This window comes from Osmerus eperlanus, chromosome 26, assembly GCF_963692335.1.
Source record: "Osmerus eperlanus chromosome 26, fOsmEpe2.1, whole genome shotgun sequence".
In the NCBI taxonomy this organism is placed as follows: domain Eukaryota; kingdom Metazoa; phylum Chordata; class Actinopteri; order Osmeriformes; family Osmeridae; genus Osmerus; species Osmerus eperlanus.
This window is the reverse complement of record NC_085043.1, coordinates 2,412,482-2,432,174: the sequence shown is the minus strand read 5'-3', so window position 1 is coordinate 2,432,174 and position 19,693 is coordinate 2,412,482. Positions and strand designations below refer to the sequence as shown.

The window sequence follows — 19,693 nt, the reverse complement described above, 5'->3', positions numbered from 1 at the left end:
ACTGTGTCGATGTATTTAGTGTGAAATGCTCCCACACCTTGGATGACTTCGTCGTACTAATTTCTCTGCCTCCGCCATGTGGTTCAGAACAACGTCTCTCCGATGGTCTTTCCTCTACCTCAGCTCTGCTCCGCGCTCAACTCAACTTTTTTTAAATACACAACATCTCCGCGACTTAATGAGTGGCGTAATAGTCGCGCAGCCTTACCGCCCAGCCCTACTGGCAGCGTGGAGATGGCTGATGATGGAGAAAAAAAGAGGTATTGCTCAGAATATTTAGCCGCTGAATGCTGTTTAAGGAATAGCAACATCACAATTACTTGCATTGCAATTGTACCATACCGGTTTAAAGAATGTTTTGTATTTCATCTTCAGTTGCTGCCAAATGCATTTGGTGCCTGTTGGGTTGCACCTAAATAATATAACAAATTGGCACACGCACACAAATGTTGAATAAATGGAACATGATAAAAACTAACCAACTCACGTTTTTATGTTTCTGCAATAGTATTGCTCTTAATATTACATTTGGTTCATATTCGGCATAAGCAGTCCAAGCAGTGGAATTTCGAATTCCACTAGGGAAAAATGGGCAGTGTACATGGGCGGAAATCCCGGGGGGGACACGACCCCCCCAATCCTGGGAAAAATATGATTTGTCCCCCCCAATAAATCACTGTAAACATACCTATGTAATTTCAACAACATTGATAATATGCAATGAAAGCGCTTTGCTGATTATGGACACAATGGCGCTTTTTGAAGTTTAAAAAGACCCCGCCCTTGGTCCCACAATGGTTTGATCCACAGCCCCAGCCCTCAGCAGTGATGCAGGTGCGTGTGTGAAAATCGGACAGTATCTGTTTGTGTCGTTGGTGGCTGATGTCCAGTAAGTAGTTGTAATATCTGACAAGGTGACTTGAGTGTCTACCATTTGAAATGCACGTGTCTAACGTGAAATTAATCCAGTTAATCACACCATAGCGATTTCACTATGTTGGCAGGGTTCACACACACTAAGCTAGCTGCATTTGCATAGCTAGCAAACAAACCGATAGAGAAAACATTAGCTAGCACTATTCCATTTGGCGTCGTCAAAAGATGGAAACTTTGCTATCGTCAATTTAATCCAAGATCAGCACGGATATTGTAGTTCTTCTAAATCCATTTGCCATGCTTAGCGATACTGAACAGAACTATACTATATTCTACCATTGTCATAATTATCTTAAATGGTCTCGTTGCAAAAGCTAAATCGTCTCTAGGGACTTTGAAGCACCTGTTTGCCGATCTGGAGTAAAATGGCTATAACAAAGATGGCAAATACCACACAAACGGAATTGGGGCTCGCTAGCTGCATATTCAGCTATTCTGGGAAGCCAGACAAATATAAAACCAAAACATGAATTATATTAAAATGACAAAAGGTTGCAGTTTGCGTTGTGTAAAGGGTGAACTCATACAGCTGTCAATGTAATTGTCTATGTAACTCACAGTAAAAGTAGCTAGCTATCACTAGCTAGCAGTAACATTACATTTACATTTAGTCCTTTAGCAGACGCTCTTATCCAGAGCGACTTACAGTAAGTACAGGGACATTCTCCCCGAGGCAAGTAGGGTGAAGTGCCTTGCCCAAGGACACAACGTCATTTGGCACAGCCGGGAATCGAACTGGCAACCTTCAGATTACTAGCCCGATTCCCTCACCGCTCAGCCATCTGACTCCAGCATTAGCGAGCCTAGCTACTAATTTTGCTACATAATGTACAAAATTATCTGATTGTCAGCGTGCTTGCTTGTCGTTAATGTTAACAGATAAATAATTGGTCAGTCATATATGCCCCCTATAGATAATGTAATGTAACATGTTTTTCTCTAACAAAAATATGGAAACAGGAGAGATCTCTGAAGGCGACCTGCTATTGGTAGATGAAAAAAAAGCAACAAGCCGCACAATCTGACTGTAGGGTTAAGAGAGCAATAACTAACGAAGAACATGACTTTTAATATCCCGAACAGGTTATGTTTCTAACTTCACCGGAAGATCTAGACCTGGTCTATTTTTCCCCAGAAATATGTATCACTGTTGTGTGCATATAGCCAATTTGGATACATTAGTACCGTATTTCTTCGAATAAACGCTGCAGCGTTTATAAAATGTTGTTCATTATTGGTGCAGCGTTTATTCGAGGGCAGCATTTATTCGAGGGCAGCGTTTAATTAGTAAGAGGGATTTTGTGAATTGTAGCTGCAGTGCAGCCATAGACAACTTCGTTGCTGGCATTGTGACAAATCAATCATGCAGCTAAAAATGCAGGTCTCATTTACTACCCCTGACCTCCTTGTCTATTCTTTGTTTGTCTATGAGTGGCGGCAACACCCTTTCTCATTGGCTATCAATTAGGTGTGCGCTGGTAGTACAACTGTCTCAAATACAAGTGTTCTACATTGTGTAGAAATCTGAAGCAGCATGCCAAAACGTTCATACACGTTAGCTTTCAAACAGAAAGCTGTGCAGAAAGTTATGTAGGCCTACATGTGTACTAAATACTGGTGTTGAATTTAACCAATTAAATAACCGTTTTCAGATTGCAGTGTTTATTCGAGGGCGGCGTTTATTACACAACATTCATTTTTGGTGAGCCGTTTATTCGAGGGCGGCGTTTATTCAAAGAAATACGGTAAATTAGGACACACTACACGCATTAGCTATTACACAGGGACGCTGAAAACAGGGCGAAAGCTAGAATTAGCATTAGAATCTGAATAACAATTGAGCAATAAATCCTCTGAAAACAATACATTCTATACTTAGCTTGTATTTGCAAATTAAATAACAAATACTAGAAATGCTGATGGAAATTACTATAAACTAATACACACAATGATAAATCACATACCATCATCTCAAGATAGCAACAGGAGAAAACATCAGGATTTCACAAGTGCACTGAAGGGGAAACAGGAACTGAAATCTCCAGAACTGTTTGCAAACTCTGGCAGTGTTTGTTTAATTGTCCTCACTGTGCAACCGTTGTTCATGTAACATAAAGTACAGAACAGAACACTCGGCCTAGCTGAGCCTTTACAAGGTTACAAAACCGAGATGTTGTAAATCACGGTTAACAGTAAAATCGGTTAATCGTTGCATCCCTGTGCATACGTATGACTTATGTTTCTCACACACACACACACCCACCCTAACAATGGGAAGTTTCCGTCCCCTAGGTGTATCCACAGAATTAAATCTGGCCCCCTTTTAAAAACGTTTGGATATCCCTGACCTACAACTAAATGTCTAATATTGAAAAATACAATGTGGCAAAAAACACTTTTAATGACACAGACCAGCACAAATGAGGCACAAACAAATATGACTATTTTGGGTGAATTTGGAGCATTTGGGCTGAGTGACCTCAGAATGACAGCAGCACATTTCTTTTTTTACTGCACAACCGGAGCACAAACATTTGTTTCGAGATTTTCTCGAGGTCTTGTGTTGGGTGAGGTGCCAACTTCACATAGCTCAATATGTTACATAGCTTTGTAATTTCCATGGTCACAGTTCTTTAAATTATTATAAAAACGTATCTATGTTTTCACCACAGTCATGGTACAGCTCTAGGTAAAAAAGTGGTACAAATAAATAAATAAATAAATAATAATAGTGGGATTTGAGGACTACTGAGATGCAAATATTACTACCAGAATCTGTCACTACTGTATTGTTATCTTTAGTTTATGTCAGGCAGTCGGAGATGTATTGCCCAAAAATCACATTTGGTATGTTACTTGTATCATGTAAATGTATGTATACATATTCCATAAATAGTCAAAATGTGGCACAGATGAATTAAAAAGCAATATAGAGAAAAACTATGTTTGACAGCCTTAGTTATTAGCCATTTGATAACCAACATTTTTGCATTGTGTGAGTGTATTCATAACTTACATTGTTCTCCATGGCTAACCGCCGTACTGCAGGTGTGGCATGAGTCTTATGCCCCTTGATTTCCTGGTGTGTGTGCTCATCGTGTGACATTGCTGGTGTCTCTACAACATCTTCTTCTTGGGCCACCTCTGAAAGAAGAATCAGTCATGAAACAATTATAGATTAGATAGAAGAGATTTCACAATATCTGTGTTCCAAAAGTATCAGCTGCTGGACAAACAGCCGGTCACTCAATATTTGTTGGCTACTTTTTGATGCAATGAATGAAATTGCACAATCAAGGCTGTGTATTTAGTTAATGGAGGCTGGCTGCATATAGCCTAGTCTGCACACTGTATATATTGGGTTTAGGTTTCAAAATTCCAGTTGGAAACCTTCCATGGGAATAAACTGGAAATTTGCAAAACTGCAGGTTAGCCTATAACAGGGAACGTAAATGTAGTTGAGGAAAGAAAAAACATCTTGCAGCATAATCTTGGTTATAACAACCAGATTTAATGCAATTCAGTTGAATTTATACTCTGTGCATTCCTCGATCACATACACACATCATTTCTAGGATTCTGCACACTACAGCAGGACTATTAAAGCCTCACAACTACATTTGAGGCCAAGGACTACATCCAGTGAAAAGAATTAATATAATTCTATGAAATAATTGATTTATTTGTAAGTAGAGCCCGATCGATAAAGGATTTTTAAGGCCGATACCGATACAAATATTTGGTGATTTAAAAATCCAATATTCCGATATCGGTCGATATAAAAAAATATTTTAAAAATCCAGAAACGCGTAACAAAACAAACTGATTTCCCTAACAGTAGTTATTTGTAGTTGGAGCAACTACAAATACTTGTAGCAAGTAGAGTGGTGAGCAAAGTATTGCAACTTTTTTTCATGCCCCTCTGGCTAACAGCTCTGCCTGTTCTAAGGCAATAACCGAAGCTTCGCCTTATTTATTTGTAAAGATATCAATCCCTACAGTGTTATAGAGAACAAGGGCTTCCAATACCTCCTCAACATATTGGAGCCGAGGTACCACATACCAAATAGGAACCTATTCATGAGAAACAAATCCCTGTTGTGTACGACAAAGACGAGAGATAGCTGAGTCATTGAGAAAAACCTTAAAGTAGGGTATATGAGTTACATTTAGTGTGTGAGGTTATGACAGTGTTTAAAGCAGCTTGTGACTGCCAGTAATAGTTTACCTTTTTTTTATTTTATTCAGAGAACCCATACAACAGAAAAGAAGGACTGGTTTAAGGCAAGGTCCAGGCCTGATTTTATCCTTTGTCAGAGACTGTTTAATATGTGAAGTAAAATGTTCACTTTTTTTGTGAATTTATGATTTGCTGTCTAACAAGGAAATAAATCATTATGTACCATATGAAATTGCATAGCATCATATTCTTTTGCATCGCATCTTGTTGAATTGCATCATGTCGAATCGCACTGCATCGCAATAGGGGTGAATCATATCGTATCGCATTAGTAGTTGCTTTTATGCATCTTTAATGTATTGGATCGTTGGCAGTGCATCGAGATGTGTATCGCATCGTCCTCAGTGATGGAGATGCACATCCCTAGAGTGCCTACTTCCTATCAGCATTAGGTACATTTATTGTTGCTTGTTTGTTAATTTGCAATAAAATACAGGCTTTAAGGTAAAGAATGTATTTCAGAGGTTCTAATTTACACACAGATTGTCATTTCAATTTTCATTGGTAATTTTATTGACTGATGATTCCTTTGACCCATGTTTGAATACATGCAAAAATATGTTTATGTTACGTTTATCTGTTTTACAAAATGTCTTATTTGCAATCTAGCATTGTCAATTATTGTTGCCTCTAAAATAATGGGACATAAGAATTGCTCTTACCATTGTCTACACACAAATGTGTGTGAAACAAATGCACTTATAATTAAATTATTTTTATCATTTTGCACATATTTATATATTAATAAAGTATGCATCTGGCAGCAATTTAACAGTAAATGAGTGAAATACCCTTAAATTTGTTTTTTCCGGTGTGATTTTGGAAAGAAAAAAAATACTGGGTGATAAAACATATCTAGGAAAAGTCAAGAAAGCAGAGTCCTGGAATTTGATCCAGTGCAAAGATACAAAAATAATTCTCCTCGCTGATTAATTCTCAACATATTGCAATAAACTGAAATTGCAAGTGTTGTCATATTGTGCAACTAAGAAATATAATCTAAACTAAATATAATATAAACTCAACATATTTTTAATATTTGGCAATGCAAAGTTGAAATGTAATGAATAGGTACCAGATTGATGTCTGGGGTTCCAATGGTTGTGAGGAAAAGACTTCAGATGTAATAGGATATTTCAGATGTGTAAGAAAAACATTTTAATGTGTTCACTAAATGTGTGTAATCTTAGTGTTTGCGGAACAGTGCAAACAGTACTAATATGAATTGAGAAGAATTTAAATTCACTACATGCACTGTGCATTCTTCCATTTCTTATCAAGCCCGCATTCAGCCTAAGGGGACATGATACAAGATCTTATGGTGGTGGATGTACAATATTTGTCAGTGTGACCAAAAACTTTGCAAGTTGCTGACATTCAAGAATATTGGCTTGAGCTTGATTTTGAATTTTATTTACAGAGCCTTTATAGTTATACTAAATTGAATTAAGATAAATTGTAAAAAGCCTGTTTAATCAATATATACTTAATTATTCATGTAGGGAAGACTTGTACAATAGAGCATTGACATTGAAACTTATCAGCACTATACTTGTGCATGCAAGTTCAGTGCTTCACCTGTACCTTCAGGCATACTCACCTGGACCTGACTCCGTCTCAATATCAACTAGGGGTGTGCCAACTAAAGCTGTAGAATCCACCTCATAGTAAAGCTTGCGGATCACACCATCATAGCGGCTCGTTATGGTGACAGAGGCCTTGTCACTCTGCACCTCACAGATGCTGTCAAATTGTGACACCTTGTCTCCTTCCTTTACATACCTAACAGAACAGACAAACATTACAACATGGGGAGACATTGCAGTATGTCAACAAAACAGTAAAAGCAGCTTTATTCATTGTGAAAAAGTATGCATTATGATAATGCTCATACAGGATTTTATGATGGACTAGAAAAAGGATACACAAGTTGATACTACAGAATATTGAGACCAATTGACTTGATAATTCAGAGACACCCACCCACATGCACACACAAGCCAAAGCACACCATTTCCTCCAGGTAGAAAGGCGACAAAATAAAACGGGTGGGAATTTATTCTAATGATTGGTCAGCCAAACCAAACCAAAGTATTTGGTTGTGTGCGAGAGTTAACTTTCTCTTTTGGCTACTTATTGCTGTCAATGGGTAATTGTTGAACTTCCATTATACATTTAGTGTTAAAAAATAAGGGTGCTTTTCATAAAATTGCCAAACTTGACAAATAAGCACCAATCTTTAAAAGAAAAACTAATTTAAGAGACACAAGCTCATATCATCATTCCTTAATGTTAGACAAGTCAACTTTTTTTGCTTAATACTAGTGCTGTCAGTTAAACACGTTATTAACGACGTTAACGCAAACCCATTTTAACGGCGTAAAAAACAATTCCGCAAGATTAACATTGTTTTTGGCCTAGCAAACTTTGTAGTTTTTTTCACATGCTGTTGCAACGACTATTGACGTTAGAAAAACTACAACACCACGCCGGATCTAGCTAGACCGGAAACAACAGGCATGCCGCACACACTTGTTTGGGCTTGCGAGCCGGCTAAAGAGTAGTAGACTAACGTTACGTTAGTGGATAGCGAGCGCGAGACGCCGAAATGGATGCCATTAAGATTCTGAATGGAAAGGTTACTTTTAAAAAGTTGCCAAATGGTTCCATTGACAAGATCAAATTGATCTGTGTGTTTTGTCGTTGTGAACTGAGCTAACATCGCAGCACGTCCAGTCTGAAATACCACTTGATGGCCAAGCACACAGCTGATGCGAATTCTCCGCCCCCTCGTCAAAGCCAGGCAAATGTTGCAATGTTGTTTTCAATTTAAAAAAAACATTTGCACTAACTAAGCAATCCAATCCACTTTTCCATGTTGATAAAAGCATTAAAATGAGAAAAAAATAATGGGTCAAAAAGAAATCAAGGGACATTTAGAATAGATAAAAATGGCGATTAATCGCGAGTTGTTCCGGGAGTACAACGGTACTTAGGAATGGTTCGCTTGACCCGATATTAGTTTCCTCAAGGATCACAATGACTCTTGCTTAGAGACTTGTTGCTCTTGTGGTTAGTGGTAACTGACTTAAATTTTTGTACTCGCTGTGATATATTGTTTTTATTATTGTTGCTTGCTTTTTCCACAGGTACACTTGCACTTATAGCAGTTCAGGTTGTTTAATTGTAACTTGTTTAACTACATGCTCTTATGGTTCTTCCCTTTGGCACTTATTTTGGATGTTCACAATGTGTGTTTCATGTTTTGGCTACTCGCAATGTTTTGTGGCTATCTCGTTGTTATGATCAGTGACCTATGCACTTTGTAAAGCTCTCTCTTGGAAGTCGCTTTGGATAAAAGCGTCTGCTAAATGAATAAATTTAAATGAGTTAACTATGACATTAATGCGATTAAATATTGTAATCGTTTGACAGCACTACTTAATACTTCTTCTAGACCAAAATACACCCATTTGTAATTAACCAGAGCTTGAAACCGCTTCTGTGTAATTACCACCTGACAGGAAGATGTGCCTTGTCTGTACGCACTGCATTTTTGTATTGCGAATTTCATTGCCATTGTTGTGCTATCGGATGCACTAATTGCAGAGGAGACTAGCCTGGGCTGGGTTTCTACAGAATTCCGTCCGATAAAGAAAATACAGAGAAGATTGTGGGTTTGTGCCATTAAAGATCCTGTAAAGTAAATTCCATGTTGTGCTTCTAAGTACATTATATACGTGTGAAATTAGTTCCTGAAAGCATGTGCAAAGCGCTAAAACTCGCACTGAAATGTGGAGTTAAACCGAAGAACAGTTTCTCTTCCGTTTACAGATCAGGTTTTAATGGGCGGAGCCAAAAAATGCCCCATCTACGTCATTTCGCCCCATCTACGTCAGATCACTGAATGGCTCCTCCTGCTGTACTGTTATTGTAGCTTACATCAGCTAGCTAGCTAGCTTCAGGATGTCTCCCACGACCTGCAACTTCCCTGGATGCAAGAACTCCAGTTGCGCTGCAACGCCATTTAAGTTCCCTGTTGATAATGAAAGGAAAAATAGGTGGATAGATTTTGTTAAGAGCCACGCTCATGGAAAGCTTCGGATAAACTCCAACAGCCGCCTCTGCGCCACTGACCATTTCACGGCGGACAGTTGGGACCAGAGACAGACGGTGTTCACCAGCACACGGCTTCCCAGTCTCGAAAAGAGGAGACTGATGATTTTCTTACGATTTCAAAGCCTAATTTAACATACTTGTCTGTGTTTTTTTTCGATTCGATGTTGGATGGGTAGTTAATAACACATTCTGTGGTGTGGTGAACTTGAAACTCGTTTTAATTCCACTTTACAGGATCTTTAAACGTAACGCTACCTCTGTCTCCGGGGAGGGCATACAATGGCAGCCGTCCAAATATAGTTACACGTATTTGCAGCGAACACTTCATCAAAGCTAAGCACAAGTAAAGTTAAACGCAAGTATATTAATGGTCGTATTTTTCGCCATAAAACACCTTTATGTAATCGGTTTGAGATAGTTTGTTGTGTATCGAGGCTACCAACTGCATTAGTTAGCTAGTTAGCTAAATAGTTGGGTTGTTGTGTTAGACGCCAACACCTGCAGTTTGTGTCCATATCTTTCCTTTTCTTTAGCTGAGAGGTGATCCAAAGAAACGTGGGAAGGTAAATTTGCCGGCTTTTGCTGCATCTCAACCAGACCCCCACCCCTCGCCCCTCGGCTTGAAGCAACGGGTCTCAACGTGTGAGCCGCTATCGCCAGCAGCTTTCTGCCCTCCAGGTCACCGAGCATGTCACGTGACTGAAAACTATGAATAGAAGATGAGACAACACGGTGCTTAACCCTTGTGTTATCTTCGGGTCATTCTGACCCATCAGTCATTGTGACCCACCGTCGTATTGCGACAGATTTACCGCATACAAAGACAAAGTGAAGCATTTTCTTTTAACCGTTGGGCTGTCTCAGACCCCCCACATTGCAAAGGTTAAAAGAAAATTATTTTAATTTGTTTTTGTATTGGGTAAAATTGGGTAAACACAACGATGGTTTGTTATGAACCTTTGGGTCATGTGACCCGAAGGCAGCACGAGGGTTAAGAGAATGTCGGAGTGCAAACGAAGCCAAACTAGCAGTGTGGGTAAACCCCCCCCCCCCCAAAAAAAAGCCTATTGTGTACACCATCTCTCTAATTACATAAATCCGTGTGTGTGTGCAAATTAGAATGGGTTTAGTTTCCCACGCTCAACTAAAGAACCGGACACTGCAAAGTGCATATTCTGCATACGTCCTCTTTATAAACCAACGGAGTGCAGTGCCGGGATTGATGTTGTTTGGATAAGAATTTCCACATCACATAATTGAGAGAGAAAAATTGCAGCAGCTTGTCTTGCTATCTTCACGTCACAGCCCCTTGCACTCTGATTGGTCCTCTAGTCTGCAGCGATTAGTCTAGTCTCCTTTTTATAATCCAACAGAGTGCAGTAAACTACCGCGATTGAACTAATGCAATTAACAGAGGCATTCACAATGAAATTAAACCAAGCGTAATACGGAAAATAGGGAAATTCTGTTTAGTTATTTAGAAGCTAATTTGCTTTTAGCCTACAACCGATATTCAGCTGCTTTTAAAGGGGCTAATAGCTAACAGAACGACAATATAAAGTGAATACACTTTCAGTATCAGGGACTTGTTACATGTGTTTACTGATGTAGGCTACTTGGGCAGTTTTGACCACAATTGAACTAATGCGATTAACAAAGGCATTCAAAATGAAACTAAGCAAGGAAAATAGTAAATTTGCTTTCACAACCGATCTTCAGCTGCTTTCAAAGGGGCTAGCTAGCGAACAGAATGACAATATAAAGTGGATATACTTTCAAGATCAGTGAAATGTTACATAAATGAATGTTTACTGACAGGGCCGGAGTGGGGCCACTTTTCAGCCCGGGAGTTTCAGGCCCAAGACCGGACCACTAACCCTAACCCTCTTGAAAATGAATCGGTAAGCTTGGCCAATTGGCAGCATCCTCCTCCAATGCCTTTCTTTTTTTCAACCTGGATTTTTCAGCCCCTCCTGGCCTCTTCCTCCCATCCATCCTCCCTGACGCATATCATTACGGTAGGGCCCCCCCGGCCCAGCTATCAGTAGCCTATCTGAGAAAACGTTTCGGAAAAGACGGGCTATGGACCCAACCAACGTTATTTTGGAGGGGAGAACTCCCTCACATGGTACAACCCATGCAGAGGCTGCGGTGTCAGAATGCAGAACGTGTGTAGCCTACTTTAAGAGAATATAGACTAACGTGAAAAATCCTCGACCGGCCCAAAAGTGAAGCGGCCCACCGGGAATTCTCCCGATTACCCACTCCGGCCCTGTTTACTGATATCAAAACTGCCAACACATTGCAAATGTAGAAGCGCTGTAAGGTGAATTAAGCCTACAATTATGACAACTGGCTCAACCATTGTGCATGTAATGACTTCTGTTATGATCTAAATGTTTAGATGTTTGTGCAGGTAAGACAATTTAACAGAGAACCAATAGTAAGTTTTGATCAACATAACATAAGCAATTTATAACTTAGGAAACAGCAGACAAATGAAGGCTACATAATCATTTGCATGAATGTGGGCTACCACAGCATTGGCAATTTGACTAGAATAGATGTGGTTGAACAAGTACTTCAGAGATAAGAGGATTTCAATTGTGATCTGAGAAGTACCAAAACCGCCGTGTCATCACCAGCTGCATCACAGGCATCTATCTATAAATCCAGAAATGTGTGCCACAGTGGCGATTTCTTTAAGACTGCAAGGGAAGCTCGGCTTCCCCTAAAATGTCTAAATATTAATGGTCAAATATTTACTAGTGTTAACATTTTAAATGCATTAGAACACGTTCATCTCGAAGACGAGTTTGTTCAGAATCAGCTTCATATAGCAGGTTGACTGACTCGAGTTCCTTCTCATACTTTCCCTTAGCGTCACAGTGCATTTCCCTGTTGAAGCTTGGCGTCCATGGACTTCAATGGGGCTGCTTTGAACAGTTTTTTTCAGTGCTTCTAAACGATACGGTCATTGGATAAATGCTGCGATTACGTCCCGCCCACGGACACTCAGCGTCTCTGGGGGTGAATGGAGGAGTGGACTGGCCTGGACGCATGGCTTCTGCTTGATGATTGGAGGGTCTGTCGAAAGACTGCATTTAATTTTGATTGACAGCGATTTTGTACTATAAAAAGTTGCCAAAGCTATTCGAGTTCAGTCCTATCGCAGATTTTGCAAGTGTAGTCGAAAGACAAACTGCTGCAACCTATTTCTTGGCATTTGCTTGGCGAAATTGCAAGCACATTTTTTATACAATTATACACCACATTTCTTGTTTCAGTTGAACCTAATTCCCACATTTCACAAATCAGTGAGGGCTGTTCGAATGGCGATGTCACGAAGAGCAGTGGTAAAATACAAGTTATGAAAAGAGACCGCGTCTGTGTCTTATTGTCCACACGATCATAAACAATTATATCTAAAACGAACTTACAAACAGCTCGGTTAGACTACCAAAGTTGAATTAGTAATGTTTTTAGTGATGGTAGCGTTATTTTGCTAGCTAGCCTAGCCTATAACATTTCACTGGGTCTTGCAGCTGTTTGATTAACTGAAATTATTATGAAATGTTATGTTCTACTAGCCATTTGCCTACTTTAGCAAGTCACTGTATTTCCAAGCCCTGATAGTGTAACTGAGAAAACAGTAAATAATTACTCTTTCAAGTAATCTTAGTAGTCTGTAGAGATCTTGAGACGAAGACACTTTTTTTGTTCTAAAACCGGACTATAAGCCGATTCGAAATATAAGCCGCACAAGCACAAGAAAACTGTAAAATCAGTACAAGCCGCGGCTTATTTTCCGTAAAATACGGTATGTTCAAGTATCACTAATTCCAATGCAAATGAATCCTATTCATGCAATACATTCCACATTTACATTTAGTCATTTAGTAGACACTCTTATCCAGAGCAACTTACAGTAAAAGTACAGGCACATTCTCCCCGAGGCAAGTAGGGTGAAGTGCCTTGCCCAAGGACACAACGTCATATGGCAAGGCCTGGAATCGAACCAACAACCTTCTGATTAATACTCGCCACGAGAGTTTGCATCATTCATTCTGGTTGGCGTCTACATGCCTCCGCAGGCTAGCGTCAATGAGGCTCAACGTGGGAGTCAGATGGCTGAGCGGTGAGGGAATCGGGCTAGTAATCCGAAGGTTGCCAGTTCGATTCCCGGTCATGCCAACTGACGTTGTGTCCTTAGGCAAGGCACTTCACCCTACTTGCCTCGGGGGAATGTCCCTGTACTTACTGTAAGTCGCTCTGGATAAGAGCGTCTGCTAAATGACTAAATGTAAACGTGTGCTCGCCAGCCAGATACTGAGTGTGGAGCATGAAAATCCGGATTCCTTGGTTATTGTGCTAGGCGACTTTACACACATATTTAGTATCCAATGGCATTGCAAGGGAAGATACTAAGACCCATTGGCTATGTAAATGTGGTCTTAAAAATAATTTACAACAAGGGGTCTTACAGGGCTAAGGATGGCAATGAACACATAAGAGTATCCTACCATCCTTAGTAGAAAGTAGTAGAAAGGAGAGTAGTACACTATGTAGGTAGGCCTAGACTATGTAGTCTGCTAGAATCACACATAAGGAAGCAAACTCACTGTAGCCAAGCCATTTTCATCAGTTTTCCAGGTTATCTTGAAACAAAGAATCAAAGAGACTTTTTATTCAATTCCATACAGTATTTTCATTGTTTAATAAAGTAGCTTATTTGTTGACCAGCCTCTATATTACTTAATCCTCTCCTTCTGACTTCCCAAATGTTATAGGTTAAATATAGATTGTGCCCATGTGTGTATCTAGGGCTGCAACTAACAATTATTTTAATAATCGATTAATCTGTAAATTCTTTTTTCGATTAATCTTTGAATCGGATTAAAAAAACAAAAACAAAAAAGCATTAATTTCCAACCCTTTATTCAAAAACAGAACTGACAGTGCAAATTCACAGTGCAAAAAAATCTTCAGAATGTGCACAAACAAGCACACAATTTTGAAAAAGTTATTAATATTAGCGTGGATTTAATGCTATTTTCCAAGATGAGCAATTTATTTGAGTTTTGTTTAAAACTTTATTGAAAATTGAAAGGTTGTAGAAGTAGGCCAGACTATTAGAATAATCTGGTGTATATTTAAGATTTGACACAATTTTGAAAAAAGTTAAGATTTGCGAGGATTAAGCTATTTTCAAAGATTAGTGATTTTATATCATTTTATTTGAAACTTAATTGAAAAAGTAAAGGCTGTGGAAGTATACCAGACATTGTTAAGATACTCTGGTGTCTGTTTGAGGTTTTATATTCCAAAAAATATTATAAAAGTCCATACCCATACCAACAACCCATACCATTTTTCAAAATGGTATGGGTTGTTTTCACCCGGTCCCTAACGCGATGCTGCAAAGTAGCGTCTTCCGAATATGAGACGAATGTCGAATATGAAACTAACTTCACCTCGGTCAATTAACACACTGTGTCGATGTATTTAGTGTGAAATGCTCCCACACCTTGGATGACTTGGGTCGTACTGATTTCTCTGCCTCCGCCATGTGTTAGGGTTAGAACAATGTCTCTCCGATGGCCTTTCCTCTACCTCCGCTCCGCGCTCAACTAAACTTTTTTTTTTTATACTCAAACATCTCCGCGACATATTGAGTGGCGTAATAATCGCGCGACACAACTAATCGATAATTACATTTGTTGCCAACGCTTTAAAATAATCGATTTGTTGTTGCAGCCCTATGTGTATCCAGACCCACTGGAAGACAAGGGGTGACTGCCTGGTGCCCCCAGGGTTGAAAAAGCATTTCTAAAATGCCCTCTAGAGCAGTGGTTCTCAATCCTGGTCCTCGGGACCCCTTGCCCTGCATGTTTTAGATATTTCCCTGCTCCAACACACCTGATTCAAATAAATGGGCCTGATAACGACCCATTAATTTGAATCAGGTGTGTTTGAGGAGGGAAACGTCTAAAACAGTGGTTCTCAAACCTGTCCTCAAGTACCACCTGTCCTGCATGTTGTAGATGTTTCCCTGCTCCAACACACCTGATTCAAATAAATGGGTCGTTATCTAGCTCTGTAGAAGCCTGCTAACGACCATTCATTTGAATCAGGTGTGTTGGAACAGGGAAACATGCAGGACAGGTGGTACTTGAGGACAGGTTTGAGAATCACTGGTCTAAAACATGCAGGGCAGTTTTAGACAGCTCACAGGCTCTGTTTGACATGGCGAATCGACATCAAATGATGGTTCGGTTACACTTGAAACGTCCCTTCTTAAAAAAGGAGTCAATTGTCTGCTTCATCTTAACACGGCAGATTTGAGTATATATAGGCTATGCGATTTCTGCGTGCATCTTGACGAGAAGTAGATTTTTTTTAAATCAACGTTAGGCTACACCATTCCGGGAGGGGGGCGGGGGGTCGCGGGGCTGAAGCCAACTTGATGTGATTAATGCTCAGAGCACGTTATCAAACGTATTCTTAGAATACACATTACCGTTTTAATAAATGGTCATAATAAATCATAGCATATTGCCTAAAACCTAAGGTAAGCACAAAAATAAATCAGTAATATATTTGCGACCCATTAAAAAGTACGGTCGCAATCGCATTTCAAAAGGTCGCAAATGCGACCATTTCGGTCGCAGTGTAGTGCCCAGTGTAATTTTTGTATACAACACTGAGTTTACTAAACTGTCAAGGTTTTGATGCAGTGGGATTTTTATCTTCAACACAACTACCTATCACAGTCAAATATAAACAAGGAACACTAAACAGCAAACTGGAATCAAATGTAAGCATATAATGAATCGAAATTTGATTAAAACTCGATTCGAATTGAATCGTGAGGTACCAAAGGATTCCCACCCCTACTAATTCACCACACAGCGCTTGTATAAATTTGCAATGTGCAGGCAGTTTTGACATCAGTAAACACATTACTTTATGTAACAAAATTCACTGATCTATTCTGAAAGTATATCCACTTTATATTGTCGGTCTGTTAGCTAGCCAGCAAACCCCTTTGAAAGCTGCTGATTATCGGTTGTAAAAGTGAATTCTCTTCTAAATAACAAAACAGAATTTCCCTACTTTCCGCGCTTAAATTCACTTAAGTTATCATACAGTCTCTGATATAGCCTCCTAGTGCACCCGCTGGTGAAGCTTAATGTCTGAAAATTCACTGATCTATTCTGAAAGTATATCCACTTTATATTACATTTACATTTAGTCATTTTTGACCTTGGGATGACCAGAGTGAAGGGGCTGGGATGAGTTCCCATGATGCCCGTGGACTGAAGGCACATGAAGGATGGGGAATGTTTAAAAAAAATGTCAAAATGCTGGCCCGAACAACGTCAATCGTTCCACAATCGATTATAAAGAGGGCACCTGCAACATTTCGAACTTTGTAGAGTGCCCGGTTCTCCAGATAATCATGGGAAATCAACGTGGGACACACAAACACACAGAGATTTAAGAGTCACACATTCTGCAGAAATGAACCTTCTGGTTTTTTAAACAAGCCTACCATTCCTTCACCGTCACCTCCATGATGCCTTCCCCAATATCAGAGAGTTTGAATTGAAGAATTGGTCCACCTGAAGCTGTAAATATATTAAAACTTCTGATTTAATAGTATTTTCAATAATTTCAGTTAATTATTAAATTGGGCATTCAGCACATTCAGCACATTCAGCACAAGATCGAAGTTGCATACCAAAGTTGGTGTGAAACCCCCGTGCACTGCATCGTTTTGGGATAAAGGCATGGTGCATTGGTAAGGAGTAGGAAGGAGTGGAGTCTGGTGTGGTTATTTGAAATCTGGAGCAGCAACGTTTGTACTGGAGAGAGAGCTGTAATGAGAAATGAACACAGACACTGGTAAGAGGAAAAAAGGACACACTCTCTGAAAACAGTATTGTACAAATAATTCCCCTTCGGTGTACATAAAAAAATTTAAGCTGTAAAGTACTTTAAGAGATTCAGTAAGAATAATTTCATTGAAATTTCACGAACTGATGCTTTATTTCACATCAAGTGTCTCTTACTCCTCTATAAGCGAGGTTTAACCCTTGTGTTATCTTCGGGTCATTCTGACCCATCAGTCATTGTGACCCACCGTCGTATTGCGACAGATTTACCGCATACAAAGACAAAGTGAAGCATTTTCTTTTAACCGTTGGGCTGTCTCAGACCCCCCCCATTGCAAAGGTTAAAAGAAAATTATTTTAATTTGTTTTTGTATTGGGTAAAATTGGGTAAACACAACGATGGTTCGTTATGAACCTTTGGGTCATGTGACCCGAAGGCAGCACGAGGGTTAAAGCCATCAATAATGTTTAAAAAATGTGCTAATTCATGCATTAATAGTCAACACCCATAAAACCGTCAATTGGAGGGAAGGTTAATACAAACTTAATAGACTGCATTGTAGTGTATTATTACACGGCTGTTCTTAACCCTCGTGCTGCCTTCGGGTCACATGACCCAAAGGTTCATAACGAACCATCGTTGTGTTTACCCAATTTTACCCAATACAAAAACAAATTAAAATAATTTTCTTTTAACCTTCGCAATGTGGGGGGTCTGAGACAGCCCAACGGTTAAAAGAAAAGGCTTCACTTTGTCTTTGTATGCGGTAAATCTGTCGCAATACGACGGTGGGTCACAATGACTGATGAGTCAGAATGACCCGAAGATAACACAAGGGTTAAAGGGGTGATTGACTGGGTTTTTGGGGTATTTCACACTGTTCCTTAAGGTCTCCGAATAGGGTATGTAACATAACATATACAGGCGAGGACAATTTTTATATCCGCTGTTTGCCTCTTCAACAAGGCCAAGGGCTCACACTCACTTTAATTACAATCTGCACAATGACACCTTGCCACATTGCAATTTGCACTATTTGTATCTTTTGTATCTTGTACTATTTGTATTTTTATATTGTAAATTATTTGGCTCTTTATATTTTAATTATATTATTCTAAATCCAGTTATTATTAGTTAGACTTTTACCTTTAATATAGTTAGACCACATATTTAAGTTGTAAGATTCATATATGTTTAATGTATGCACCTTCCTGCCAAAGTTAATTCCTTGTCTGTGCAAACTTTCATGGCGAATAAAACCCTTTCTGATTCTGATACAGGATTACCCGATTTTTTTGCAACTGTTTCAACCATGTGAGGCTGCCATATCGCCTATCACCATTCCCTTTTGGACTAAGGGAAATGGGAAGAGAATCGTTTCATTCTACACTCCATTTAGTGTAAATGAGCAACAACAAATACATGCTTTTTAATTCATGCAATAAGTATACATACTTAAAATATACAGAAATCTCAGGTGTAAAACTGAATTACACACCTGAAAATTCTCCAAATGTTTGATATTAGTTTAAACAATAGGTTTGGAATCGATATAGTAAAAAAAGAACTGCCCTGCTGCAACCGACGCAACCTCAATTTCCCCACAAGTTGTACCGTTTCTAGTTTTTTGTACATCTTGATTTCATCTTATCCCTGATAAATACTTAAACTACACAGCCTATGAACGGGAGCCTAAACTTTACAAAAGGCTGTACGTCTTGCCTAAGAAAGGTTACCTACAGTACCTAGCTAGCTTGCTAGGTAGGTAACCTACAGTAGTACCTTGCTAACTAACAAAGTAGACTGGTGGCGACTGCAAAGTATTAGGGGAACACACAATACTCAGGCGGTGTACCTAGCATCTCAGTTTGCTTGTCAAACTTCAATTTGAGGAATGTTTAGAATAGCTTAAGTGAACCTACCAAACGGCGAACCAATGTGAACGAACATCTGGTAACAGCGGCCATCTTTGCTCTCACTTGTCGGCCGGAAGTGAACAACAACGTACGCCCCCTCCAATCACCAATTGAAGCGCAAGAAGAAATGGGTGACTTTTTGTACAAAAGTGGTGGTTATGATTTGTTTCTTGGTAACTTGTGATGTAGCGATGTTTCTTTTTCTATACTAGTATTGGAATTGTATAAAAAAATACAAAATAAAAGATTCTTCCTCCAAAAGTTTGAATATGAAAACAAAAAAAAAGTATGTTTTATTTGGTGAGTGATTTAAAAAGCCTCAACAGAAAGGAAATTAACCACAATTTATACATTTTTATTTAATTAATATTAATTTAGGGTCTTAATGAAACCCTGGTACTTCACACTTCACACACCCTGCCCTAACAAAGTAGGAAGCTTGATACTAGACTAGTAGGCTACTGTTGCATAGCCTGGTCCTAACCAGACTTGCACATTTCATTTGTATAGAGAGTCTGGGCTCGCTCCATTGACAAGCGTTAACTTCCTTGATGGCGGGTACTCTGTTGAAGTTTAAAACTAT

General features: G+C 39.2%; 1 protein-coding gene across 1 annotated transcript in view; it reads right to left on the bottom strand.

The window, feature by feature from the left end:
* dbt (dihydrolipoamide branched chain transacylase E2) overlaps nucleotides 1–19,246 on the bottom strand; it is a 59,302-nt gene extending 40,056 nt beyond the window's left edge. Inside the window, exons 1-5 of the mRNA XM_062452676.1 lie at nucleotides 19,117–19,246; nucleotides 17,040–17,175; nucleotides 16,851–16,926; nucleotides 6,777–6,958; nucleotides 3,953–4,080 (exon numbers count right to left, since the gene is read on the bottom strand). Of these exons, the coding sequence (XP_062308660.1) occupies nucleotides 3,953–4,080; nucleotides 6,777–6,958; nucleotides 16,851–16,926; nucleotides 17,040–17,175; nucleotides 19,117–19,161 (567 nt within the window). The 5' untranslated portion in view covers nucleotides 19,162–19,246. The remainder of the gene's footprint in view (nucleotides 1–3,952; nucleotides 4,081–6,776; nucleotides 6,959–16,850; nucleotides 16,927–17,039; nucleotides 17,176–19,116) is intronic.
* Nucleotides 19,247–19,693: the final 447 nt, after the last annotated feature.